Genomic DNA, 27,253 nt, shown 5'->3' with positions numbered 1-27,253 from the left:
AGCAAGTACTGACCTGAGTCGATCCACGAATTAGAACACCACAATAAGATATTTGTTTTATATAAGATATGAATGTTTACTTCACAGAACAAGCGCGCTTTACACAGACATCGGATCAATTTCCATTTGCTTGGGAGGAGATATGCTATATTTTCTTTGCTGAATCGGATGGCGAGTCACCGAGCACTTGCTTGCTGTAGGCCTTGTTCATTTGCTCTAGGAAGACGAATGAAAGGATTGTGTGTGGACCCATGCGGATTAGATACGGAGTAAATCCCTTCCAAATGGCAAAGGCTCCCTCATTCTTCAGCACTTTTTTCAGCACATCGATGGTGCTACTGTATTCCGGCTTGCCATCGATAACTCTCATCTGCTGGATGCGTGTTTTGGCCATGTCCAGCGGCATTGAGGTCATGGTGGTCAGCAAGCCGGACATCAGGGCGGCGGTCAGGTGCAGAGGTATCCCATCCTGGAGATACCCACGCAATTGGTCCTTCATCAGTGAATACGAGGCCAACTGCACCATATTCACCACCATGGCACGACCCACTGTGGGCAAGCATCCTCTCCAGAGACCCACCACGCCCTCGTTCTTCACAATTCTTACAAAGGCATCTCCCACATTCTTGTAGTTCCGCCTGTCCTCCGGCATTAGGCGGTTATCGGACATCATCCGGATCAGGGCCACCTCCGCGGGATTTCCACACAAGGCTCCAAAAGCTCCTGCCACAATGCCCATGGTCATGCTGGCCACCATAGATGGATCACTTCCGAAGTTCTTGCGATACCAATCCAACTCCATCTGGTACACACCCATCTTAGCCGTTGTGTACGTGGCCTGTCTCAACAGTCCGGCACTCAGTCCATTGTACAGGGATAGCATGCCCTCATTTTTGAAAACCCTTGATAGAACCTCAAAGGAGTTCTTGTACTCGCGGGTGCCCAGAGTTCCGGATATCTGCATTCGGGTCTTGAGGAGGTCCAGCGGCTGGACAATGCAGGTGGCCAGCATTCCAGAGGCTCCGCCCATCACGAACTTCATGTAGGAGGGCACCGTCTTCTTTTCCACACCGTAAACTAGCGCCATGTTGGAAGATATAATTATGTTTGGAAAAGGGAGATGTGAATTGAGAGTGTGTGGTTGGAAACGAGCCAAATTCGTATGTGAGCTTAAATGAAGTTGACTGCCCCACCAAAGCCTTCCACACTATCTAGTCTTGGTGTTAACTTCATTGTGTTGAATTTATATTTACAAAAGATGGTCTTAATGTATAAGTTGTTTTAACCAAAAGAGGGATTCTGTACATGGAAATGTGGAGGTAACCACCGATTTGGGTCGTCGTGGCATTGATTTTAATTGTGGCAGTTAACAGGCCAACACCTTTGGCCAATTAACGCACCTCTATAATTTTCCTCACATGCCAGATAATTGTGCCAGTTTTGGGCCACCCACAAATTAACGAGACCCTGGCAAGCGGCTTATTATCTGTCTCGTTGCCAATCCAACCCTTTAGCTTCGCCTCCTGCCTTGTCACCGTTTTCCCCATTAGATGAGAGTACACAAAATGGTTTGGCATCGTTTGGAAATGCAATTAGAGAGCAACTCAAACCGAAAGAACACTTTGGAGGAGGCACAAACGAGGCCCTCCCAATTAGACAAGCCGAAATTGTTATGTCAGGGCAGGGCAAAAACCAAGCCGAATTTCATGTACTCGCAAATGACGTATCGACAACTCATTGCGGGCTAATTAGGAACTCATGCGGCGGCAAAGACCAACAAAATATTGCAGGGAAAAACCGAGAAGCGATTGCTGTTGATTTTCTACCCAAGAAAAAAGGGAAAATCGCATGCGATAACGCAATTACTTTACATTTACCCGCCGAAAAGTATGCAGGGAACTTCTTATTTGCGGGTTCGCAAAAAGTCCGCTGATTGGGAATGGCTCCAAGGTGTCTTAATTAACGATGGTACAGTGATACCTTGTTATAAAATACAATATGCAATAGGTAAGGAAATAAAATATTCCTCATGTCTTTCCTCGTTAAACATGGGAAAGTAAAGCATAGTTTTGACTATTTTTGTTGCTTAAACTAAATAAGTTACATTTCTCAGAGACCAAAATGCAGCAATGTTTTCTTGACGATTTATAAAAATCGACCCCCTTAACACCAAAATAATTCCATGCATTGATTATCCTGTTGCAATCGCTCCTAGAACTCGAATAGAAATAATGCATATCAAGGAACATTCGGCAAATTAAGACAAACATACTCAGAATTCCCTAAAACTTGAGGCGTACTTGTGCTAACTTGGCTAACGATGCAAATGCTGTTATCAAGCAGTTTACAACATAAATACTCTAATTATTTATGTGCATAAGTAAAAGTGGGGCAACAGTCTGCAGCAAATGCAACAGCAACAATAACAATGGCACAATGCAATCAAACAATCAGAGACAAGCTCGTTGAACTGAAATGCCAATTGTGAAAATTGTAAATAAATATTTTAACAGACGACGGCAACAACAAGAAACTACAATAAATCAGATCATATCGGCGGCCGACTGCTGCGGTTTCAGTTGTGGTAAATATATATATAGACATACTATATAACCACATATATATGGCAGATCCAGCAGCGGAGCAGCCCTACAAGCGTGGAAGGCATGGCGCAGGAAAAACTGCGAAAAGCTGAAAGAAAAATCGCAAAAAGCAAACGACTCAGCGACAACGATGACAATGCTGATAATGGCCAAAGGAGAAGGTGCGGAGGAGCCGCAGCATTATGGTATCCGAAAGAATCGCCTGGAAACCACAGAAATTTACGCTCAAGCGAACCGAGCTGAACCGAACTAAGTTGAGGTGAAGCTGTTGCTTAAAGGAAAATGACAATAACAGCTGCAATTCCAGCGGGGTGGGGGGGATCGCCCTATGTGAGAGCCACAGTAATGGCTAGCCACGGCAAGAAAATGGCTAGCAACATCGTAAAGTTCTCAGACACAATGCATAAATCTTCATTCATATTCAATAACTAAAGAACTGCATATTGATTCTCTGCCTTTTCAAAACCTACAAAATAAAGTAAACAATACTATATTTGTGAATGTAAATAGTTTATTAGTAAATGATAAATAACAGTATATTTAAATATGGAATCAACTAGTTGTATACTTCATTTTGCTGTGCTTTTAATATATAATATATATTGCACAATACGAAATATTCCAAAATATTATTTTCATTTTCACGTAAATTAACTTTAAAGGTTCTATCAGTGTAGAAAAACGAGGCATTAAGTGCCAAACCGTTAAGAAGTCATTCGAAGTTGGATAGACCAAAAAAAACAAAAACCTGAAGCGTCACTAAGCCGCCCTGCGAGTGAGCGAGACAGCAAGTGGTGGTAATTTCTGGAGTAAACAGAGCGAATTCAGAGCTAAATCCGAAGACAACATTTCGAGTGAGAGCAGTGAGAGCTGCGATCGTAATTGCGCTGAGCTTGAGAGTAAAAGTCTTTGAGCAAACGAGAGCGTTGAGTAGCGAAAGTTAAAGCTACAGTCGAATCGTAGAGCAACGATTAACCGATCTGTCAGATCAAGAAGTAAAACCCGAAAACACACAAATCTTTCGGCGAAGTGTGCCATTAAAGAATCGATAATTTTGTGCTTTTCTCTCTCTCTGTCTCTCTCGCTCCCTCACAAGTTCAACGCACAATGCAAAAAACAGTTATTGTTCGACAATAAATCAATGGCAACAGCAGACTACAGCTTCTAAGCACAAATAAAAACAAAAAGAAAACAACGGGGAAAAACGAACGACTGAGGCAACGAACTGGCGATCTTCGGAGATGAAGAATACAGAGAGAGCGCGAAAGAGAGCGCGCGATCTGCTCGCTTTTCGAGCTCGGAGCGGCGGGCTTTTCGAACTCGAACTCCAAGCTGTCCAAGCGGCTCAAACTTTTGGTCATTCGCCAGTTAGCCGTCGTGCAGATCGAAACGCGACGCGATCAGTTGGATATATGCGATCCAACGGAGATATATAAACACGATTCTTCTTCGCCGAAGAACGAACGTTTTGTGTGTGTGTTTTGTGCATGTGTTGTTAGTGCGCGGTGTGCGTGTTACCATTTGCATTTTCGGTTTTTTAGCTTTTAACTCGCCTTTTCCATTTCGTTCCATTTCGCCGCGTTGCATTTGCTCGTCGATTGCATTTCTCGGTTTCTTCGCTTTTCAATCGGCGGCTTTCGTTATTTTTGGTTTGGGGGGCCTTAAAATAGCCTTTGCCGTAATTACTGGGCTGGCCGCAAGAAAACGTGTTTGTGTCTAAACTACAGTTACAACCAGAGCACCAGTTGCAGTTGCAGCTGCATTTCACTCGAATGTGTTTGCCGAAAAGTGGAAAATGGAAAATAAAATAAATAAGAAGGAAAAAAGAGTGCTCGATATATAGAAGGAAAAACGTCACTCGGTGTTCGCGTTCTTCCTCTATTTGTTCGCCTGTTAACATTGTGCTCATAATTTATTGTACCCAGCGATATGCAAATAGAAAGCAACAAATTTGTACAGCAAGTGGAATATTTCAACGTTTAATTTGGGGCCCCGAAGAAACCAAAACCACAAAGGTAAGGCAAATGCATTCTAATAAATGAGAAAATAATATAATGCCAGCAAACTATTGATAATATCCCCCCACTCCGCACACCCCCAACGAGCATAAAGCTAATGAGGTAAATTGTGAAAACATCAGAACTGCTTGAAACTTGATTTGGTTAATATATTCATTAGTATACATTTCTCCCGCTGACGATTTGCATATCAGTCGTCTTTGGTAGCAGGTTCATAACTTCTGTTTTGGCTGGCAAAGAAAGCTTTTGGTTAGATCATCGCAACTCACGTTTTCCCCCGAAAAGATCAATGTTCCTTCTTCTCTCTGCGAACCCCTAAATAACACTTGCTGCACGATTGAACTTTAAACCGCATTCTTGGCCCGTCTGCTGCCTGGTTTTCCGATTTTCAGTTTTTTGTTTTTCTGTTTTCCTCGGCTCTCTCGGTCGGACGCATCTATCACAGATATCGGCGAGTGGTGGCCAATTTTCAATGGATCGATGCTGCCTCGCTCCGTGGGAACTCTTGACTCTTGAGCCCCAGAGTTCGGGCCTGGCATTTTGCGGCACACATTTTAGCCCTGGCTAGCTCTTGCTGGCAAAAACAGAGCCAAAAAACTGGCTTACAGAACAGGAATTTCCACTCCTACAACAAATCCGCGGACAATTGACATTTTTGTGTAATTGCCAGATTTGTTTCTGTGCTTTTGGTTTCGTATTTTCGCAGTTTATTGCATTTTAATCGTAAATTCGTCGGGCTTACTTCTCTCATTTAAAAAGGAAATAAAATTCAGTAAATATCCATTATAAAACCCATTTAAGTAAAGTATAAAACATTTTCGACATTGATTTATAAATTTTTATTTGCTATTTTTCTTAAGTATTCTTCATGTTCTATGATTTTTAATCGTCAACAATTAAGGAGTTAAGGAATTCGTGTTAAACTAGTGAATTTAAAATTGCAATAGATTAAGTCAAACTTAGACGAAGATCTCCGGTCCGATGATGTCCATCTTGGAGAACTCTCGTGTGGAGGATCGGGGTTTCGGTGGAGTACTTGGCGCCTTGACACTCACAACGGGGGCGGATGTGTTGGCACTAGGCTTGATGTTGTTGGCGGAGGAGGAACGCTTGCGTCGCATGTTCTTTAGCTGATCGCGCAGCTGCTCCTTGTAGACGAGCTCCCTCTTGCAGGCCTTCAGATCCTCCATGCTGCAGTGCTTCATGTGGCGGATGGTGCGGGACACCAGGCCATCGATTATGTGGATCTTGGTGCGGGACAGCCGCGTGGGCTCCGCATGACGGCGGGTCAGCTCGCTCTGGTACTGGAAGAGCAGATAGCCCACGCTCGGACGAGCTCCGCGTCGGTGGTTGACGGCATTACGTTGGCTTTCCATTTCAGTTTTGTTTCGGCTCTTTTTGTAGACTCAAAATACGGGCTGTGACAGGACGAGCTGTGACTGCTTGGCAGCTTGAGCTGTGAATGATGTCCTGTCGTGGTTTACCAGGATTATTTATATCTGGGGCGCTTAGCTACCTGTCGAACACGCCGACTGACCTGCTGACTTGTGCGAGTCGCGTAATTACCTGAAGTGCTCCGGTAAAACCAGACATCCTTCCTCCCTATTTCGATCCCTTGCTTAGTTGACATCGCAGGCCAAAGATGTTGTACCTTTTCTCGTTTGCACCACGTGTGGGCCACCACCGCTTGTGCGGCATTGGTTTATGGCTTGACCTTTTGCTTAAAGATATCTTCAAGTTGAGCTGGCGCTGAATAAATATGGGGATAAGGGAAAGATTAAAGCGGTGACTAAGTGTCCGAGGATTGTGTTCAATCGTTTTAAGCTTAGATTAGTCACCAACCAACACTTGCTGGTGGAAAATTCATCAATGAAATAAATAATTTTTAAAAGATAATGAACATTGAATGGAATCGAAGTAAAAACCCACAAAAACATTTAAAATGTAATGTAGGCCATTCAAAAGTTTATATTAAAGTTTAAGATGTGTGTATTTCCATATTTTGTTTCATAAACAACTAAAAAAAAGAAGTTATTTGATAACAAGATATAACCACTTTTTAAAATTCCATTAGCTTACATAAGAATAAATTTTATTGTTTATAGTTACTCTAACCACTCTTCTTAAGTCTTATGGAAGTGTTTATTGCCTAAGAATTACTCGCAATTTATGGCATTTCTCAAGGAAGCGCGTTTTTAAGCCCAATCCTGCTGCAACTAAATGTATTCCCTCTCAACTCTCGGCAAATGAAAATCATTTATATTTAATGAGTTGCCATGAAGTGATAAATATAATCCTAAAGTGGCACTCGCCCACTCTTTCTCCTGTTTTCTCTGGCCCAACAACCCACTTCTGAAGGACTGCGTGTTAAATATTTATTTATGAACGAATGTCTGCGACCTTGTCTTGACCCCCCTTGGCCATAAAAGCGATTTACTGTGGGCTGGTTAGATGGTTTTAAAAATGCTTTTCATGTAATTGTAATTTCACTTAACGTAATTGACACGCGGCCCCCGCTTTAAAAACGCTCCCAATCCAGTTAATTTCAACTTAATTACGAGCAAAGGAAAGTGAAAATTCCCTTTTGCATTGTCTTGTGGCTTATCGAATGAATTCTTTCTTAGACAATTTATTGGCCTGCATTAAGGCCGTAATAATAATAATGGTAATGGCTATAACAATGACCAGTGAAAGTTGCTTGGTATTTTATGATAATTCTTTGGTGGCGGTAAATAAATGATGATTCAATGCCCATTTGGGTGCTAAATGCAAGGGCCGCAAGCTGGGATGCGCCAATGATGATGATGGCCAGATACAGCATACAGCCATCATTATGATTGTCTCGTCTGGTTTAATATACGATGGGATAAATGCCTCGACACGCACATACTTGGTGCCCCACCGCCATCAGATCGAATCCAAATCCATGTCGATGGCCAGTTCATTGAGCGCGTTGAATTGGAAGCTGTCGGCGAGCTGTCAAAAGCAGTTGGCCTGCTAGCAAATGCCTGCTAGTCAGGTCAGCGTGGCTTCCATGGCCTTTTTAGTGAGCCCCTGGGCCACCGTTATGACCTTAGCCCACCGATGTACCTGCCCCTCTACCTACTACCTACTTGCCCTACCTTTCGATCGTAAAGTGGAAGATGGAAGTGCAGGAGGAGGATGATGAGGTTGGGCTGCCTTGAGGGGTCATAAAACGCTGATGCTGGACATTTGCTTAATCCGGCGCGTGGTCTTTCCCAAAGTTCTTAATCCGGTTTCGAAATCCTTTTGTTTTCGCTACATTTCAGCTACTAAGTGCAATTATAAAAGGATTATGCCATCTCCTGACCCAAAAGGACCACTCGACCCGAGCATCCACTTTCGTTATGAATTACCTGGAAGTAGTTAAGTCTGTTGCAAAAACTCTCTGCTCTTTCGGGAACTGCAGTTATGCTAATGATTCCCATTTACATGCGCTCCTTCCTCTACACGACACATGTGTAAATTGACGTACTTTACGTTGATGTCACTCAGGTGCTGAGTCAGAAAACTCTGCGCGCTGCCTTACTTGGAAATGGTTTTTAGTTCTCAGAGCTTCTACGCTGGCGGTTCATTGAGGTGCCCCAAGAATTCTGTGGAACGGTGGCCGGTGAAAGGTTTACTTTGGGCCAAATGCAACGAACAAACAACGAAACATGTACAAGTTCTTGGGAGTTTTACTAGGAATTTGTGGGAATGCATGGGAAATGCGGTGGGAAGAGCTATTACAAAGCTCACAGTAATTTTTTTAATGATAAACTACCTCAAACATCTATTTAATACATATGTTTTTCTACCAATTATTGAATAACTTTACATGCATAGAACGATTTTCCATGAGAATATTTTTTACCATTGTGGAATTTTTGGGTATCTTATATTATTAGTGAGGAAGTTATAAATAAAAACGCAATGGAAACCAGTTCCAGTTTAGTAAGTTAGGTATTGATTAATTATGTACGAACATACTTCTACTACATGTAGAATTAATACTTGAATTGTAAAGTAAGTCATCTGTTTTCTCACTGGCAGATCCCTACACCACTTCCTCTAAATCCTTTTCCAGAATATTCTGTTGAATATTTTAGACAAGTTCGTGCGAGATGCTTTGCAGTACTTCATTTATTTAATCCTTTTACTTACCCTTTCCCTGGCATAATGTGTAATAATGTCTGGTCAACCGAGCGAAGGGCTTAGGATCCAAAATGGGGATTAGGACGGATTAGGTCATGAAATATTTTGGCACAAATATTTACAGGGGAGACAAGCGGCACTTGACCTGTTTTGACCTGGCCGATTGTGCCACAGGTATATCATTGCCAACAGGTACCAGATCGAAGGTGCAGATAGATATATAAGAACCGCTGTTGGGTTACGGGGATATCACTCTTCGACGAGAAGTCAAGACGTTACTTTCACCCAGCAGAACTCATTTCTAAAAACAACAACTAATCATGGAGCACGAAAAGATGCTGAAGCCCACTGTCAGCTATCATCTGTTCCTGTACCGCGTCGAGTTGGCCCGTCGGAATGCCCGGCAGCTGCGGCTTTCCCGCACCAAAATCGAGATCACGGACGAGCTCATCTCCAATACGGTGCGCAATCTGAAGACGTGCAGCATGGACGACCTGAAGGCGGTCAACCGGGAGCTTCTGTTCAAGCGGAAACTGCGGAGCAACGTGTCCAAGCTGAAAAAGGAGGCCAAGCGGCAGCAGCGCCAAGAGAACGAAGACAACTCGCCCAAACAGGATTAGTGTCGATTCAATCAGAGCGGATTGATTTATTGTATATAGCCTGTGTAAATAAATACTTTTGATAAGACTTTTGCATTGAAAACGCTTTTGAAACTTGTTCATTTTAATGGTCTAAGGGGGAGAAAAAAACTGGTAGCTGATTCAGCTTAGAGCTTCTCGTTTGCATTGAACTATGGGTACACTGCAAAAGAACTGCGCATATATCCTACATGGTTATTAAAATCAATGCAGATGATACTTTGAAATCTACAGACAGTTCTTATGAACTGTGGCATTAAGTCCAGTCTAGAACTAAGCCTAATACTTCTCGACATTTTCTCTCTGTGTACAAATTAACGGCAAAAAGCAAGCAAAGTCGCCAGAGATCCGCTCGAAAAAAGACCTCTGACAAGCGCTGACCCAAACCAGTTGGAAACTTTATGATCGCTGCTTTTGTTTTATCTTCTTGACGCTTTGTTTTTGCACAGCCAACTTAATTAGAAATTGCAAATGCAATTAACAAAAGGCAAACGGCCAAATGCCAATTTTTTAATAAAATTTTAATTCGATATATATATAGTATACACATGTGTGCATATGTGTGGCGCTATAAAGAGATACAAAGATTGGCTGACACTGAGCGAACGCGCTGGAAACCAAATAAAACTGGTTCGTTGCATAAATTAACAAAAAGGCAGCGGCAACAAAGTCAAAGAGTTGTGTTAAGTCAAGTGAAGGGGGTGGGGATGGGGTTGGGAGTGTGGGAGCAGCAGTAAAATGAGAAGAAACAAAAAGTTAGCAACTTGCTAAAAGTCAGCGAAATAAATAAAAATCAGCCAACGTTAACAGACGTTGGCTGAAACACTTTTGCCTTTGTTTCTCTATGGTTTCCTCTCCACCGAGGTCCGAATATCCGAGTTGCCGAGTTTCCGAGCTCTAGACAAATTTATTTCGTGACATTGTTCAATTTATGTGAGTCCGTAGCTCCTACGAGATGTTGTAATAAAACAAGCCCAGTTCATAGATCGCAACAGATGTCGCTGCTTCGAGTTGCTGACTTGCTGACTTGCTGGCGCCAACTCTCGAAATAATTGCGGCGATCATTCTTGCCTTTAATCCCATAAATCATATGCCGCTCAAGAAATGCTGTTGATTTTTTATGGGCCAAAAATGCTGTTAGGGCAGTGCTAAGTCAGCAACAAATTTAAGTGCACACTTATTTCTTTATTTTTAAAACAGCAATAAAAAATTGCTATATTATTATTTACAAGGTTTTGATTATAAACATTTATTTCTTAGATTACATTTTTAAGATACTTTAAAGCACTTTATATACAGGCTCATATTTCTTGTATAGGTTCGTATACTAAATATAACATAATCTTATTCAATGAAGACAGTAATATGAACACAGTTTCTATTTCCAACTTTAATTCAAGCTACATAAAGGAAAATCCCCTACATTTTCTGGTATACTTCATAGTTCATCAAATATTCGAGTCCGAAGCAAATCAAAGTTTTCATGCCTCTCACTTTTGATTAGAATTCTCTTTCTCCGCCAATCACAAATTGTTGGCTTCAATAATTCATTGTTTTTGCCGCCGTCACTGCTTTTGGCAACGATTATTGAAGGACAGACAGGCGGGCTTAGAATCGCAGACAACTTGAGGTTGCTGCTGTGTTCTACTTGACAAATGGATTTCTGTGGCCTGACCCACGGCGTCAATGGCAACCGATTCGCTGCGGCATAGGAAAATCATCAAATCACGACTTTGAGCACTTTTGATTGACATGCACAAAAAGGAGCAAAAAGTGATAGAACAAACATTAACAGCAACCACTACGAAACGCCGCCCGATTGTTGTTCATACTTAAAGCCAGCGGCCCGAGGCTGTTCAAAAAAAAAATAAGTCAGTAAAATCACAAAAATTTCGCAATAATTCTTTGCCGTCACCGGACTCGCCAGTCGTCTCGAGGTGACAGAGAATGAATCTAACAGTTGGCTCAAGCCACCAAGGAATTATCTCACACACTCTACTTTGCTGTATATGTATGTACATAGTATAACCACATAACCAATACGCCCCGTTAGCCAGAGCGCTTATTACGCATAATTAGCATATTTAGTGTGGCTCGCAGATTGCATCCCGCCGAGTAATTACTTCGATACCCTGCCTCAGTTTCGCTCGGGTACAAGTGACACAGCATTACTGGGCACTGAGAAAAAATGTGTATGGTGTACTACATTTTATAAACTTTTTAAAGTTTGTTAATAAAATATCGAACAGGAAATAGGTGAACAATATCTCAAGGAATCTGTTTTATCATTAATAGAAAATAGTAAACAATATCTCAAGGAATCGTTTTTATCATTAATAGAAAATAGTAAACAATATCTCAAGGAATCATTTTTTTCACTAATAGAAATAGGTAAACAACATTTCAAGGAATCATTTCTATCATTAATAGAAATAGGTAAACAACATTTCAAGGAATCGTTTTTATCATTAATAGATTTGTGAATAGTAACATTGTTATTATTACTTTTGCTAAGTGTGCTCATTTCAAGTTAAGCCTCATTTAGAGCCGCACTCTGTTGCCATTGCCACGAACCAATTGACCAACCCACCATGCCGCCTCCGCTGCCCCTCCCCCCAACACCTCCCCTTCGTCAACGTCTTGACCGCCGCTCAGCTTGTACCGTTCACTTTGCGGTCATTTGAGTCGCCAACGCCAGTCGACAATCCAACAAATAGCAGCTACAAGAGCAACTAAGGCAACAATTGTCGCATTTGACATTTAGCTACAATTACTTATTTTTTCAGCCTTCTTTCATTGCTTATATTTGGCATGACTCGCTGGCCATACCCACCTCCCACCCCCCCTTTTGCATTTCCATAGCGAAACTTGTTATAATTTTAAAATATGCACACTCTTTTTGTAGCCGCCACTTTTGTTTTCAAGGTGTTGCGCTCAATTAAATTGCGACTAAAATGTTTTTTCCTCGTGCGATGAAAATCAGCTGACAAGAGATTCGCTGGGTTATTTTTAGAAAGTCGATTGATTTTATAGTGTAATAACATATAGTGCAAGTAACTATGTATCTGGTGTTCTTGAAGCTAGTATTCCCTGCGATTTCTCAAGCCCGCTTAACTTGTCCTTTCTGATGGCATTTCCTTTGTTTGTTGCAACTTTGCTCTGGCCAAAACAGGCAGTCGCTGCCCCCAGTGAGTTGCATTGTGTCTCGTAGGTGTGGCCGTTGCACTTTTCCACATCCAGCGATATTCTGCGGTGGGCGTAAGACGCTGCCCCCAAAACTGGAATCGAACTCTGTGTGTCTGTGCACGGCTCCAAAAGGCGACTTCTTGGGGCGGCCCCCAGTGAGCCTTTCATAACTTTTGGCATTTACAATATTTAATCATATTTCGTGAGGACCGTCGACCGGCGACCGACGACGGGCAGAAATGTCGTTCGAGCGTAACTCATGGATACTTTGTGGGCCTGCATCTGCATCTGCATCTTTCTCTTCGGCAATTTAACCGTTTTCATTTTTTATGCATGTGCATTGCAATTGTAGCTCATTTGCATTTGCGGTTGCTGGCGTCGTCATCCTTGCGCTGGGTGTCTGCCATGCAATTTGCAGCGGAAAAAATCCAAAAAAAATGATATAAAGAAAATATACAAAAAATGGAACCGAACGAAGAGTGGCGGGCGGCGAGCATTTGGCAGCATTACATTTAATTTTATTAAAGAAAAACTTTGCATGTGTGTGGGAATTGCACAAATGACAACAGGCGCAAGTTGCCGCTGCTGCTCTTGATGTTGCTGCTGCTGTTGTTGCTGCTGCTGTTGCAGTTGCAACGGCTGTTGTCGCCACATGTTGTTGACATGCATGCTGCCGCGGTTCGCCTTTTGTTTTATGGTCGTGGTGGGTGTGTGTATCTGTGAGCATCGATGAAGTTTTCCGTTCTCCAACGAGATTGAAACTGTAACAATTACGTTTATATACTTACGTATCGCAGCTTGTTTCTTGCCCTTTGCACTTTTGAAGCCGTTGTTGCCGGTCGATTTTCGATGGTTTCCCCTGTTCTGGAATCGCAGAGGCAAGCCTTTGCGTTTCAGTTCAGCATCTTAACCTGTTCGATGTTGCATATTCATTCGAGCGCCCAAGGACATCGATGGCGAGAGCATATTCATTCGAGCGCCCAAGGACATCGATGGCGAGAGTCATCATCATCGGGTGATGAAGAGGATTCGCAGAAATACACTTGTACAAAATGTAGAGAAAACTATCAAATTAATTTATATTTTTAAAATTACTTCTTTAATCACAACACTTTATAGAAGGAATTAAAATACAAGATGTTGCATATAAAAAAGTTTTATAGCTACTATTACCGCTGCATAAATCATACAATAAATATGTATTTTTTCTCTGCAGACGCAGAAGCAGAAGCCGCTATATCGAAATACTTCTCATCATCATTTGCATATGTTACACTTTATTTATTGTTGCGGTTGTTGTGTTTTTCTTTCGGTTATTCGCGCATTGCTTTACAAAGAAACTGGCATTATGGTGCTATAGGTGGTGCGGTGGTCGGGTGGCGAATGGCGTATGGGTAATGTGCAGAGAAGCAGATATAACTCATACGCAATGTTAACCTCGCTCTTTCTTGCGCGCATATTTATAGCAGTTACGTGCGACTTTGTTTATGTGACAATTGCTTTTTGTTTCACAGTTTGGTTTCTGCACACGCTCACATGTGTACTCATTTATTTGCTTCTCTTATTTTCCTGTTTTGTTATAATTTTTTGGGAGTTGTAATTTATGTTATTCGATTGTGCAAGAATTTTGCAAACATTTGCTGTTTGCACCCCAACACTCGCTTGATGAATGGTAGCCTTTCAAGTTCTCACTGGAGGTAATTAATTGTGCACTCAGAAAAAAACAGCATTCAAGGTAAAATTTATTTAAAATATTAAACACCATTAATATGGAAGTCTTAACAATGAAGACACAGTTTTTATAAACTCACAAAAAGATAAAAATGTAATATCATAAATTGGTAATCTTTGTTTCTAAGTTCAAGAATATCAGGCTAAATGGAGGTAATGGCCTCAAATTATACGCTGCAACTTTTCAATACCATTAATGCTCAGTTCTCTTACCAGGAATGTTTTTGCCCTCGCACCGCCTGTTAATTGAATAAAACTCATACCACTTTTTCCGCCCATATCGCTAGCTGCTCATTATTGGCCAACAATGGCGGGAGATGAGAAGGGGGCCAATTCAGTATCATTTTCGCATTTTGATGTCCGATTACAGGCGGCAACGCTAACTAGAGCAGCAACAATAGAAAAAAAGGTACAATGGCAGCCAAGCAGCAGAAGCAACAACTATTATGACAGCGACTGGCTGAAGCAAAAGCAATTTGTTGCACTCACTCAGATACACACATACAGTGGCGGACATTGTACCAGAATTGTATCTGTGTGAGAGAAGACAACTCAATGCGCTTGGCTCTCTGCTATGAAAAATGGATCTGCTCCAGAAGATTTCAGTAATCTCGTTCGTCACACTTGGCCGCTCAAGTACAAATTTATGAAGACTCTGAAGTTGAGGAGCCCTCCCTTTTTTGACCATGTCCGAGTGGGTTTTATTAACTTGTTCTTGCTTCAAGAATGTCACGGTAGAGTTGCCAAAGTGTCAGTGGATTACACATTCCGATTGCCGGTTATGATGTAAGTTCAATAAATTTTCCATTGCAACAAAGCACCACACAAACAAATCGCAGCCGGCAATCACTGTTGCCTCAGCTCATTTGACATGACAATCTTTTGCAAAATCCCAGCTAAATGACACCAATTTTGTAGCGTATACCCTGTGAAGAAATGGGCGTATTGTTGGAGGCACAAAACAATTAATGAGACTGCGATGATGGGCTTAATGAACCTTTGCAAAAAGCAAACAATATTATGGCCAAGTGGGAAAGAGGGATAAAAAAACCTTCAATTGTCTCCAACTCCGCGGATTGTTATCCCTTTCACATTCGATTTAGCATTTAACGATGCACGAAATCAGCAGCTTCGGTGCCCATTTCCACAGCGATTTCCACTTCCATCCCGGCAATTTCCACACAATTTTCATTTAATTAAACCAAAAATATTCCTGTTGCTTCTGTTGCTGCTCGACCGGGGCCTTTTACAATTGACGTAAAATATAATTAAAATTGTTCATGTCAATTCGCAAAGCGAAATCTGAGTTGAGGGGATTGCAGAGAGGTGCAAAAAGCCTGCGCGATGCGACGCATTCAATCAATGCGTGGCGGACAAAATGCAAAATGCACTTTTATTGTGTTTTAAAACAAATTGAAAAGCCAACATTTTGCTGTAGAAGTAAAAAAGTCGGAAAATGTTGTCGGGCTTCAAAATGAAATACCACATAGTTGTATGCCCTCCCCGTCCGACATAGCAACCAAAATGGGGTCATTTTATTTAACACATCAAATTTATTTAACTTAATGCACTAATTGTGGACCAATAACTCATCTACAAATTGCCATCAAAAAGAATTATATAAAAAACGCAAACCACATGAAAACATATTTAAAAAATTCTTGCATCACCTTTTCAACATCATGTCTGAAAAGCATCACCCGAATATGTTTTTACTGACCTCGATCCTCATCCGCTCATAAATTGCCATGCTGCCATGTCACTTGATAATCAGAATTTATGGTTTAATTGTTAGATAATAGAGCAAAGAATTAATATTCCAGCTCCCATGGCATTTATGGCATAACAAAGCCCATCGTGTGTCAGTTGAAAGCAGTTTTGTGTTAGGGTATTTCTGCACACATTGCTGTGCAATAATAAATATTTTGTTTGGCTTTTGCTTATGTAGAGCTTCGCTTTTTGCGAACGTTATATGCCACTTTTTGTTGCATTTAATCTTGCATTACTCTCGTCGTAGCAGATTTGATTTTTGCTGTAGCTGCTGGCATGTAAATGGGCTAAAAGGGCTGGGTTTTGTGTCGTTGCATTTTTACGCCTGCCTAGTTTTATGTTTGCAGTTTTTTCCGACTTTCACCGCCGAATGCTAAATTGTCAAACACACAAGTGCTGTATAAATTTCAGATTCGATTGGTCATCCCCAAGGGATTGGGTCTTAATGTCGAGTAATTGGAGAGTATTAAGCCAAAGGGGTAGTATAGAACCGACAATGTCAATTATATCGATGATTGTGTTATATTCTTTTATTGGTACGTTTTTGATTTGAGATTTAACTAGCTTCTTACATTCTTTGCATGATATCGATAGTCGAAATCGATTGAGCTGTGTTATTTCCCAAGCCCACTGCATTGCGACCCCAGACATCTTTTCACCTGCCTGCCTCAAAACGCAGCGTCAACATCATTATGGCGGTACTGCCTGATTTCTTTGACGAAAGCGCAAAAATTTTCCTAATGATGCCGCGCAAATTCAACTGCAACTAACTGTTTGCTATATACATACCCATACCCATACCCATGTACCCATACCCCAAGCGATTTTCCAGCGCACCGACTGCAGTAATCTGGTCATGGCCAACGTGGATGATTGTTGACTTTTATGATTTCCATTTCTTAGCATTATTATGGACGTGTGGCAAATCAACAGCAGCAAATAGAAAACACACTGCAACAGCAGCAGCAGCAGCTCCAGTGGTACAAAAAAATCAATAGAAATAGAAATCCCCCGGATGGAGCAACTCTCCCCCGTTCATCTGCTGTGCGTATGCCATAAATCGTAACAATAACTACTTGCCACTTGGCCAGACAACGAGCAGACATCCACGTCGAGTTGGATTCGAACTGGGGTTCGTATTCGTATACGCATTCGGATTCGGTTTTGGATTCAAAGTTGGACATGGACATGGACATGGATGTGGACATGGGGCATGGGGCAAAGACGCAGAAGGCGGCATACGATTTCACTTGACTGACAAACAGACGTAAGTAAAGTGTTTGGCTTCACTCGCAGCTCGATTTGTTGGCCATATCCCTCAAGTGACTTTCTAAGCGATTCCGAATGCCTGCAACATGAAAAATGTGGAGCGAAGGCAGTGCAGCAGCAGTGGCAGCAGTAGCAAAAAACAGCTCAATGCCATTATCATTGGGCCACAAATCCCCAATTACCTGTAATATGCAGAGTGTACGTACACGTAAGTGTGGCTTCATAAAACACTTGGATCTTACGATAGTTGGGACTTTGGTTTACTCTCTTTGGTATGCGAACTTTTGTTGTGGCTATTGGCATAATTATGCTATCCCTCTTATCTTACCCAAGATTCCCCATGAATTATCCGCTATAAACTGGCAAAGTACAGGTTTTGCATGTTGCCTAGCTTGGGAAGGCAGCTGGATCTCAGGATCTATTAGAGTTCGGGAAATAAATTTTGGTATGTGCAGTTCTTTGATGCCAGGGATTGTAAAAATTTGCAGTTTATACCTACACTAATGCTTGTATTTCCTTATTGGGTACATTACGAAGAATGCAAGCACTGGGTATTTTTCAGGTCGAAGCACACATATATCCTGTGCAAGCACTAGGTATCTTTCAGGTCGAAGCACATATGTATCTATCTCTTTGTCAAGGATTTTCGACCCATTAATCCACTTCGCCACCCCGCCATTTCCCCTCTCGTCCTTCGGCTCTTGTCCAGTGTTGTGTAGTGTGCTCACAAATATTGTCCCATACAAGTCATAAAAAGCCCATTTATAACTGTTAACTTGTACAAAAGTATTTACAGACGATTTAGCAGCTCACAGAATTACAACCATCGCCACACAATTGCAATTGTTTATTTGTGTTTACTGCTCTCACACCGCCCCCTTTCCCCCTCTCCCCCTTCCTCTTCCCTTTCTGCCCCACCGCCCACTTTTCCACCCACCCCTCCGCAATGAATTTCCCCACCCCGTTTCAGTGGGCTGCTTCTTCTGCTTTGGCAACTACTCCATCCATCTCCCTTTTGGTAGCAATAAAAAGTGTTGTTATTTGTACAATGTTGTTTGTTTGAGCCGGGGAGTGTGTTTTTTGTTTTGTTTGCCATTATTGTTGCTATTATTACAGTTGTTGTTACATTGGTCGTTGTTTAGTGGCCAACACAGCTGCTGCTGACACGCAGAATTCAATGCAACAAGAAGCAGCCCAAGTGCCAAGCGAAAAGTAAAAAACAGGAAAAGCAAACAAACCAACAGCAGTAGCAAAAATCATTGGGAAAACTCAAATGGGTAGAATCCAAAGTTTCCCATTGTCCCACGGCTGAATGAACACAAAGACATGGGTACACGGAACTGGCGAGTAGATGGGGCATTATGGGGTTAATGATAACATTCAGCTTTGCACCAAGCAATAAACGAAAGTTAACGTTCTTAAACTGAGAAATTTAATAGAGAATTTCACTTATTTTGATACTCAGAATATGAAAGTAACTAAAGCATACCATCTTTTCAAAATGTGCTAATAAAATTATTTTATAATTGTAAATCGAAGCCGTGTATTACAAACATAAAGCAATAAGCAACAATTACTGCAGCGTGAAATAAAGGAAAAGTAAACAAATGCACTTTATCTGCTGGGCAACAGAGTGCAGCAGCGCATTTATAGGATGGGTTATGAAAAACAATTTGAAAAGGTATTAAATTTATGTCAGTCCCCGCCCTCTGGGCTGTTGTAAAATTTTATATGCACATACAAACGCAGCGCGCTGGTCGCTGTCAGCAGAATTTCTCATATTGATTTTGCCTTAAATAATAAAAACTTATTTTTGCCCTCTTTTCCAGCGTTGCAGCGTTTAATGGCCAATGGATAAAGTGAGGTAAGTGAAACAAAAAAGCCAGAAGGGGAGCGCTTTTGTAGCATTGCTTATTAAAAATAGCAGGCTGCAAAACAAAACAAAAAATCCTAAAGTGCATGGTCAGAGACACAGAGACACGGACACAGTCACGAGGCTTGTTGTAGTATTTTTCAAGAATTGGGACAACAAGGCGCATAAATAACCGACATGCCAACAAAAAAAAGAAGCCGAAACAAAACGAAGAAAATGCCTGTAAAAAACTAAGCGAAACTCGCCGAGATACTGCACTTAGAATTGTAAACAGCGATGGGGAATAGGATTGGTACACGGAGAGACCAGGCTATTAACTGCTTTAACTGTTAACTATTAACTTTAACTATTAGCTGGTTTGAATTAATTAATACAAATTCTAAGAAAAGGTATAAATCATGTATCTGAAAATAACAATGAATGAAACTTGAGTGGTAATAATTCTTATTATAAAACTAGCCTCGAAACATCCTAAGTTAATATTTAGATCTTTTAATTCCACAATGTAAGTTTGTTTTTAATGCATATCTTAAAAGTGAAGAATTAAAGTTAAACCCATATTTTTCTGTGTGTGGATGCTCCTTGTGAGTGTGTGCAAGGGAATTGCAACTAAATACGAGAACTAAGATGAAACGCAATGCATCCCGCCACCGCCTCCGCCCCCTCGTCGCTCCCCTGCCCCACAAAGCATTTCCCCACTCGGCAGCAGCACACAGTGGGAGCAAAAAGAAAGCGCACATACCGGTTTTCCGCGGCCCAGAGACACTGCGAGTGTAGTGTAGTGTAGTATAGTACACGGGGACAGGTTTATTTTCCCGTTGGGACTGTGTGACAAATCAAGCGAGAAGCGAGAGCGAAGACAACAACCGCGACCAGAGGAAAACTGAAAAGAAGACGCAGCCTTCGTGCGCGAAAAAACGTCAATGGCCAGGAAAATTCTGAGTGGGGAGGGGGAAGGGAAAAGCGGTAGTTGGGGCTCGTGAAAAACTGCGTGCAAGAGGTACGGCGCACAGCTGCGATGCTCGGCGTAATGGCAGCAGGAAATTGAAAAAAAAAGTTGCCGCTCGCTCACCTTTGGGCGGCTTCTGTTGCATTTCCTCGGCTGTTCTTGGCGCTTTTCTTTTCCACGAGGTAGTCGAGGCATTCACGAGGTATATTCTGTAGACCCAACGCATAGTGAAAAGTTGAATTTCTGAAGAAACATTAAACTCAAAGCTATTTTCAAGGTAAACCAATAAAAAATACTGCAATTGAGTTTAACAATAAGAGGACTTACAAGCAAAGTGGCTAATAAAAACCTCATTTATATCTCTCTTTTGGTCAGAACTGCAATTATCGTTCAATTGGTAGCTGCTAGTAAAAATGTTGTTTAGTACCAGGTATCGTTTTAGTTGTTATTTGCTGGTAGTTTTTCATGTTTTCCTGCACTTGGCAGTCGTTGCCACCTTAACCGCCTAGGAAAGAGTGTCAAAAGTCAAACACTTTTGCTTGTCTCAGCCCCGATCTCTTGAGTTGTGGAAGTCACACGGAGAGACGCAGTTTTTTTTCGTGATTTATGATGCTCTTTATCGCTTGGCTAAGACCGGCTTAAAGTCCGTGGCCCAGAAAGAAGGAAAATCAATTCTGCAAACGAGCGAAGATAAACGTTGAAGACAAAATCACAAATCTTTTGGCATATTTCGAAATAAGTTTTGATCCGTAATTGGTCTGTTTTACAGTCTAAATGAAAAAGGTCTTCTGTAATTGTTATGCAACTGTTTTATTGAGCGATAGTCTTCTGTTTTAATGCTAGGTTTATATAATAATTCATATAAGGCGATGCACTCGTAATGCCGTAAAACTAAATAATATTTGTAAAGGGATGGCGATGGTAGTCTCTTTATATCACAAAATCGTTTTATGAGTTCCTGGTTTTATGTTCCTGCTTTCCGGAGTGTGTAGATAGGAGTATTCTAAATGGTCAGAAAGATTAAACCTATGGCTTGAAAATCTTGATTTTCTAGTTTGTCCATATGAGCTATCATGCTCTTTAAGTTACTTAATAAGGTGCTCAATTAATTAATTAATTAATTATGGCCTTCCGCATCAGGCTGGTAGTTGGCAGTACTACTGTTTGCCGATTTCCTGGAGATACTTTCGCTTGCGTTTCTGCTGCTTCTCCAGTTGCCGCTGCATATTGGTGCGCAATCTATCCCGATACTCGCGTTCCCTATCGAGGGCACTCATCTGCTGGGAACTGGCCTCCGCGTCGAACTCGAGGTCAAAGGCCGTCTCCCATTGGCGACGCTGCTGCAGCTGGATGAGCTCGTTTGTCAGCTGCAGCTTGGTGCTGGCGATTCGCATCATCTTGCGCTTGGGACGGCCCAACTCCCTGCGGTGGAGGTAGAGGGCATAGCTCACGGATTTCTCCGTCCTCTTGGGGGAGTTGCCACTGTAGTTGCTGCTGGGATAGTCTGACATTTTCGTCGCGTATCTTCTATGCAAATCGAAACGTTCTCGTCACTGGTTCGAGGCCAAATGATGCAATCAGTGTGTGTGCGGGCGACTTTTAAACCCCATCAGGTATGTGATTCGATGTGGGTTTCCTCGAGTTTCCCCCGTTTCCCAGGTATGCAAAAATCCTGAATTTATTGCTGCGCATTATGGGTGAAGAGCTCAATTAGGATACCTATACCTGGCCCTTCTACAGCTGATCCCGCGCCGCGACTTGAACTGATTACGTTTTACGGCTCGGTTGTTGGTGCCATCGGTGCTCCGGTGTCATCGCCAGCAGGCAGAGTCGCAAAATAGAGAGTTGCAGGTTCAATGCAAATGCAAATGCGCTTTGCATGTTGCCGCTAATTGGCAACGGTTGTCGATGCTACTGTTCTTTTGCTGCCACACGAGGTTCCCCCTAGCTTCGGTGCAGTTAGCGAAAAATCGAGGCCCAAGACAACTTCAAGACAGGTCTGGAAGCAACATATATAAAATATACTCTTTGGATTCAAATAAGTATAGCTACTTTTAAGATTAAGATAGTCTTATTTGTAGTACGGGGAGGATTTTATAGCTTAATTGCTAAAAGTATTAGGTATTCTGAAAGTTCTTCTTAGAACCATAATCTTCAATTAAGCATGACATTGGGAAACCACTTAATTTCCCGAAACAGAATAATTTCGTAAGAAATCAGATTTTCGGTGCTTTCAAGGTTTGCGGTGTTTGGTCTCCAAACCTCATTAATTATTCACAATTAGTTCCCCGTTTACTGGAGCACATTCTCGCGCTCCTAGACATTTTGTATTAGTGTAAGTTTTCAGTTCTTTTTTTTTTCTTGCGTCGACGTGACCGGCATGATTAATGAACGCCGTTATGCTTTTATGGTCGATATGGAGGCAAAACCCTGCGTTTAGTGTCCATGTCCATGTGTGTAATTCGAGCGCATGCGTCGCTGCCTTAGAGGTGTTGCATAAGTCGGCGCCATAAAATGAGCCGGCAAAAAAAACAATAAACAATAAAACACCAGCAAATTAGAAATTACCTTTATGTGCAATACGAGGTAGCGTAGAAAAAAAGAGATATACAACGAAAAACAGAGAAAAAATGGTAACAAATTTACACACAATGGGCAGTTGGCCTGTGGTAGGGGCATTGCCTTGTGGCAAATGTGCGTGGCATTACATCAGCGATTTCTTTTGGCCAACTTTGCATCTGCGGCCTCATTAAGCCCGGGTTAAATCGGAACTGTAGTTTCCAAGCCGGGGTTAATCGGAACCATACATACACATATGTATATGTTGCTGCCAAGGCGGAAACTCAAAGGCCCCGTAATGTTGCAGATTCAAAAACGTAACTGCCAAGTGATTTCCCTTTAGCTGCGGAAAAGCCAGTGCTAATTAACCCACATGGCCAAGAGTGTAAAGTGGAAATTGCTCTGCAGCTTTTCCAGCTCCCGAACTGTATAAAAAACTATTCCAGTCCAACTGCATTACAATGTTATCCAAATGACAAAATGACAATACGCAAAATATATACGTATCCACCCTAAAAACTTTTCCGGGTGGCGACAAATTTCCAACTGGCAAAACTCCATGTAACAACAAAATATATAAAAACATAGCTACAACAAGCCAAACAAAACGACAAAAAAAGGAATATTTTCCACATCAAAATGCACATAAATAATAAATGGAACCAGAACCAAACGGCCAGAACAGGAACTCGAAACCTGAAACAAAAGCGAATCGAGATGCCAGAATCGGGCGAACTGAAAACTGAGAACAGAGTACGGAAAACTGAGAACTGAGTACGGAAAACTGAAAAAGCAGAAAACAAAAAAAAACGAGAGAATATGTCGGTCAGCAGAAGGAGCTTTTGTGTTTTTCGGGACAATTGTTAATAATGAAAGCGCTGGCAGAAATTATGAAATTAATTTTCCAATTTTAATTATGCAACAGTTGCCAGCTTCTCTGGCTCTCCGCTCCTCAAAATGCAAATTGACTGGCACATGCAGAAAGTTGCTGAAGTGGAGACCCTTTTGTGGCTGCATTGCCCAGTGGATTACTCCTTCTGGAACACCCACCTACCCACTCCACTCCATTCAATTATGGCCAACACAGATACACACACACACACTCGCATTCAAATGCAGGCGCACACGCATCCATGGGATTTCAGGCGGGCGGGCTGCTCAACGTTGATTAGAGTTAAGCCCTAAATTAGTTGCTGCCGTTGGCCGCGTTGATGGTACGACCTTAGGGCCACGTTAATACTTCCCCTTTTGGCATTCAGAATGGGCCTCGCGATGAAGTCATCGAGATGCTGGCGGATGTAGAGTGGGCAGCTCGGCTTTTCAATTGATACTTGCTACTTAAGCCTGAGCTACGGAAAATAAGCAAAGAAGAATGGGTTTTCCCATATATTCACTTACAAAGTATATTCTCGGACTATTTTAAAAGAAATTTGTGAGTATTTGGCTGGTTAGCATAGATATAAATATGGGTTTCACAAAACCGCAAAACTCACCATTACGCATTCGCTCATTATACATTCATAATTTAATTAGTGTGCTATCGTTTTGTTCTTAGTTACTTGACTTGATTTTAACATCCAAGTTCTAAATAATTAAGCATTAATGATACTAAATGATTTCACAAGCTTTAACTATACATATCATTGAACTTCGCAAAAATCTTCCCTACTATTAAAAATATATTTTAATTCCTAAGAAGGTAAAATTGATATTATTTTTCTAGATTCTCTTTAACTCAAAGTTAAGAGTTCCAAAAGTTCTTAATCCAGCTCAAAGGGCTTTTGTGGCACATATTGGCATGTCGTTAGTGCCGCAAACTCACAGAAATACGCAATCCAGTTCAATTCGATTTGCCCCAAGTTTTCCGAGTGTTAATCGTTCCCATTCCGGCACATCTGTCCGCCGGACAAGGCCGAGAAGAACACAACAATGGCCGGAACTGAAGAGCTAGAGCGGCACTTCCGGAACTTAGTTGATGCCAACTTATTAGCGAACACCGTTTAATGGGTCCAATTAATGTCAACCAAGTTGGCGGCGGACTTGCCAATGATTTCTGGGCGATTTTCAGCGGGCGCCTTTGGGCCACGAGTGAAATTCAGTCAAAACGAAAGTTTCGCTTGGCCATTGATTGGCTCGCTTCGCTGCACGCCAACAAAAACGCCAAGTCCGAATCGCAAAAACTTTTTCGAATTGAACATTTGTAGAAATGCATAAAAATTAATTAACAAGCAGCTGATGCCGTACAGCGATTCAGTTTTTGGGCTTAAAATTATTATTGGCCATTGCGAAGCTGGTGCACAAAAAATTAAGGCAAAAGCGTAAGAATTTTTAATTGGCTTTTCTGCTTCATCTTCTCGCTGGCTATTGTTGCCATTATTCTTGTTGTATTTGTTGTGTTTCCTACTCAATGCCGTCGTCATCGTCGACTTCTCGCACATTTAAGCCTAATTAACTTTCTACTTAGAGCTCAGTTTTCATCTTCTCGCCGCCGAGGAGAGTGGATTTACACTCCGGGAAAACTATGGGTAACTTGAATAGCTGCTAATTTCATAACTTATCTTGCTTGTGATTCAATTATCTAATACCATTTTGATAAACTTCTATCTTTTAGGTTGTTATCTATAATAACTTATACATAGAGGAGTTAATGTTGAATACTTCTTTATTACCATTAAGCCTAAAAACGGCCTAGTTCTTTTTGTTGTAGTGTAGGCCATCGTCTTCTGAATTCGCTTCTTTCCTGGGCTTTGGCTCGCCGTGCAGTTTGCATTGTTGGCTTTTTGTTTCAGCCCCTATCGTGCCGTTGTACCTTATTGTTTTGGCCGCCTTTCGGTGCTTTTGGTGCTTTAGCTGGTTTTTCTACTTTTGCACTGCGTCAACTTCTAATTTCATTTGAAGCCTCCGCCGTTGGCTTTGATGATGATGCCAGGGCCAAGCGCAGAACTTGCTGCTTTTTCCACAGCCACTACTGCTACTGCCACGGCTGCTGCTGCTGCTGTACAAACGTGGCTAACAAGGTGAAAAGTAGGTGAATGTTAAGCAGCGGCACCAACAATGTTGGGAAAAACAAAAGAAAAATGGCAACAACACCAACAATGACAATAAGTAAACAACATTTAGCGAAAGAGCAGAGTGGAGTGGTAAAAAAACACACACAAAAAGCACGACGACACACAGGCAACAAAGCCAGAAGACAAAACGTGCCAAAAAGGGTTAGAGCCAGAAACAAAAGACAAACAAACAAACATATTAACGTAAAATGTTGTTGGCCGCCGATGTTGCCGCTGAACATGTTGCTGTTGCTGTTTTAGTTGCTGTTGCTGTTGTAGTTACTGTTGCTGTTGCTGATGGCACCGATAAGTTGCAGCAGCAACTCCGGCATCTCAAACATAGTATCTCCGGAATTTTCATCTTTTTCGCCCCCGCCTCGTGCCGGAAGTGCACATTAAGTGTTTTTAATTTCCAGTTTCGCACAACTGGAGAACTGTTTGCGAATGAAAAGCGAAAGGCGTGGGCGTGAATGGAAAGTGCTGCTGTCGCGCCCTCCCACAAATCATTTTGGGCCATTCTTAAAGCTGTCAAAAGGAAACTGAAGCACACGGCACTGGGAGAAATGATGACAACCTAATATATTATGCTGATAGTCGTAGAAGTTAGATGTACAATTTAAACAAAAGCTTTGAGAAATCTAGCTATAGCATTTAATGCTACACTAGAAATCCTTTTCAATCCTTTCAGTTTGCAGTGTAAGCTATTATCTCCAGATTCGTATCAATAAGGTAACAATAGTCATGGACTGAATGTGAGCATGTGTGTTATCAGCTGTAATGAAAAGCGTTTTGACCTTGTAACATGATACCAAGGAGTGCTGAAATCGCGTGCACTTATGATGCATTTAATTTTGAGATACATACAAAGTCGCACAATTTTCCCTTTTCCTGCAACTACAATAGATGGGCGAAAGATTGCAACAAAATAAAAGCGAAAAATAAGTGCAACAAGTTCCATTTTTAAACATGTGTGAGAGTTCACGGGCGTGTTAACCACTTTTTCTGCGCATTGTACTGCAGTTTGCCAACGTTGAGCTTAATGTTTTTATTTTTTTTTAATATTTTTTTTTGGCAGCCGGGGTTAAGCAAAAACTTTACAAAACATTTTCGTGTGAAAAAATTTGATTAAACCTTCACGCGTTGGCAGTACTCAATTCGTTTTTACATAATGATAGGATTTAACGAAAAAGTTTAATTACTATTTCTGCTCGCCATGTCGCTGACTTTGACATTAATCATCGTGTTGACTGGCCGTGAAGTGTTGGTCAGCTGATGGGCCACTAACAGACTGGGACAAACAGATTCAAAAACAATTTGCTAAACAAATGTGCATCTAACTGCATTTGCCGAATCCCACTCGAATAATGCATGATGAGCCTGCAGACATGTCGATCTATGTGCACCAGAAAAAATTATTTGTCCCCATCAAACTTAAATTACAAAAAAAAAATT

At 41.6% G+C, this 27,253-nt stretch overlaps 5 protein-coding genes across 5 annotated transcripts in view; 2 read left to right on the top strand and 3 right to left on the bottom strand.

Moving 5' to 3' along the window:
• Positions 1-51: 51 nt before the first annotated feature.
• LOC122616680 (mitochondrial 2-oxoglutarate/malate carrier protein) lies at positions 52-1,182 on the bottom strand. Its single transcript, XM_043792220.1, has one exon. It carries the CDS (start codon positions 1,085-1,087, stop codon positions 146-148), a length of 942 nt encoding a protein of 313 aa, XP_043648155.1. The 5' UTR covers positions 1,088-1,182; the 3' UTR covers positions 52-145.
• Positions 1,183-3,981: 2,799 nt separating this feature from the next.
• Positions 3,982-27,253, top strand: part of LOC122615782 — a 114,979-nt gene continuing 91,707 nt past the window's right edge. The window contains exons 1-2 of the mRNA XM_043790890.1: positions 3,982-4,618; positions 19,200-19,234. The gene's annotated coding sequence lies outside the window, so the exon portion shown is untranslated. The remainder of the gene's footprint in view (positions 4,619-19,199; positions 19,235-27,253) is intronic.
• LOC122615783 lies at positions 5,490-6,060 on the bottom strand. Its single transcript, XM_043790891.1, has one exon. The coding sequence runs from the start codon at positions 5,995-5,997 to the stop codon at positions 5,581-5,583; it is 417 nt and encodes a 138-aa protein (XP_043646826.1). The 5' UTR covers positions 5,998-6,060; the 3' UTR covers positions 5,490-5,580.
• On the top strand, positions 9,097-9,396 carry LOC122615785. The gene has a single exon (XM_043790893.1). The coding sequence runs from the start codon at positions 9,097-9,099 to the stop codon at positions 9,394-9,396; it is 300 nt and encodes a 99-aa protein (XP_043646828.1).
• Positions 21,350-21,703, bottom strand: LOC122616456. Its single transcript, XM_043791913.1, has one exon. It carries the CDS (start codon positions 21,701-21,703, stop codon positions 21,350-21,352), a length of 354 nt encoding a protein of 117 aa, XP_043647848.1.

The sequence above is a fragment of the Drosophila teissieri genome, chromosome 3L (assembly GCF_016746235.2).
Source record: "Drosophila teissieri strain GT53w chromosome 3L, Prin_Dtei_1.1, whole genome shotgun sequence".
Lineage (NCBI taxonomy): Eukaryota > Metazoa > Arthropoda > Insecta > Diptera > Drosophilidae > Drosophila > Drosophila teissieri.
The sequence above is the reverse complement of the archived record's forward strand: the minus strand, read 5'-3'. Positions and strand labels throughout refer to the sequence as shown.

Bases quoted from the DNA above. Each gene is read 5' to 3' on its own strand.
- LOC122616680 (XM_043792220.1), bottom strand. From the start codon at position 1,087: ATGGCGCTAGTTTACGGTGTGGAAAAGAAGACGGTGCCCTCCTACATG.
- LOC122615783 (XM_043790891.1), bottom strand. From the start codon at position 5,997: ATGGAAAGCCAACGTAATGCCGTCAACCACCGACGCGGAGCTCGTCCG.
- LOC122615785 (XM_043790893.1), top strand. From the start codon at position 9,097: ATGGAGCACGAAAAGATGCTGAAGCCCACTGTCAGCTATCATCTGTTC.
- LOC122616456 (XM_043791913.1), bottom strand. From the start codon at position 21,703: ATGTCAGACTATCCCAGCAGCAACTACAGTGGCAACTCCCCCAAGAGG.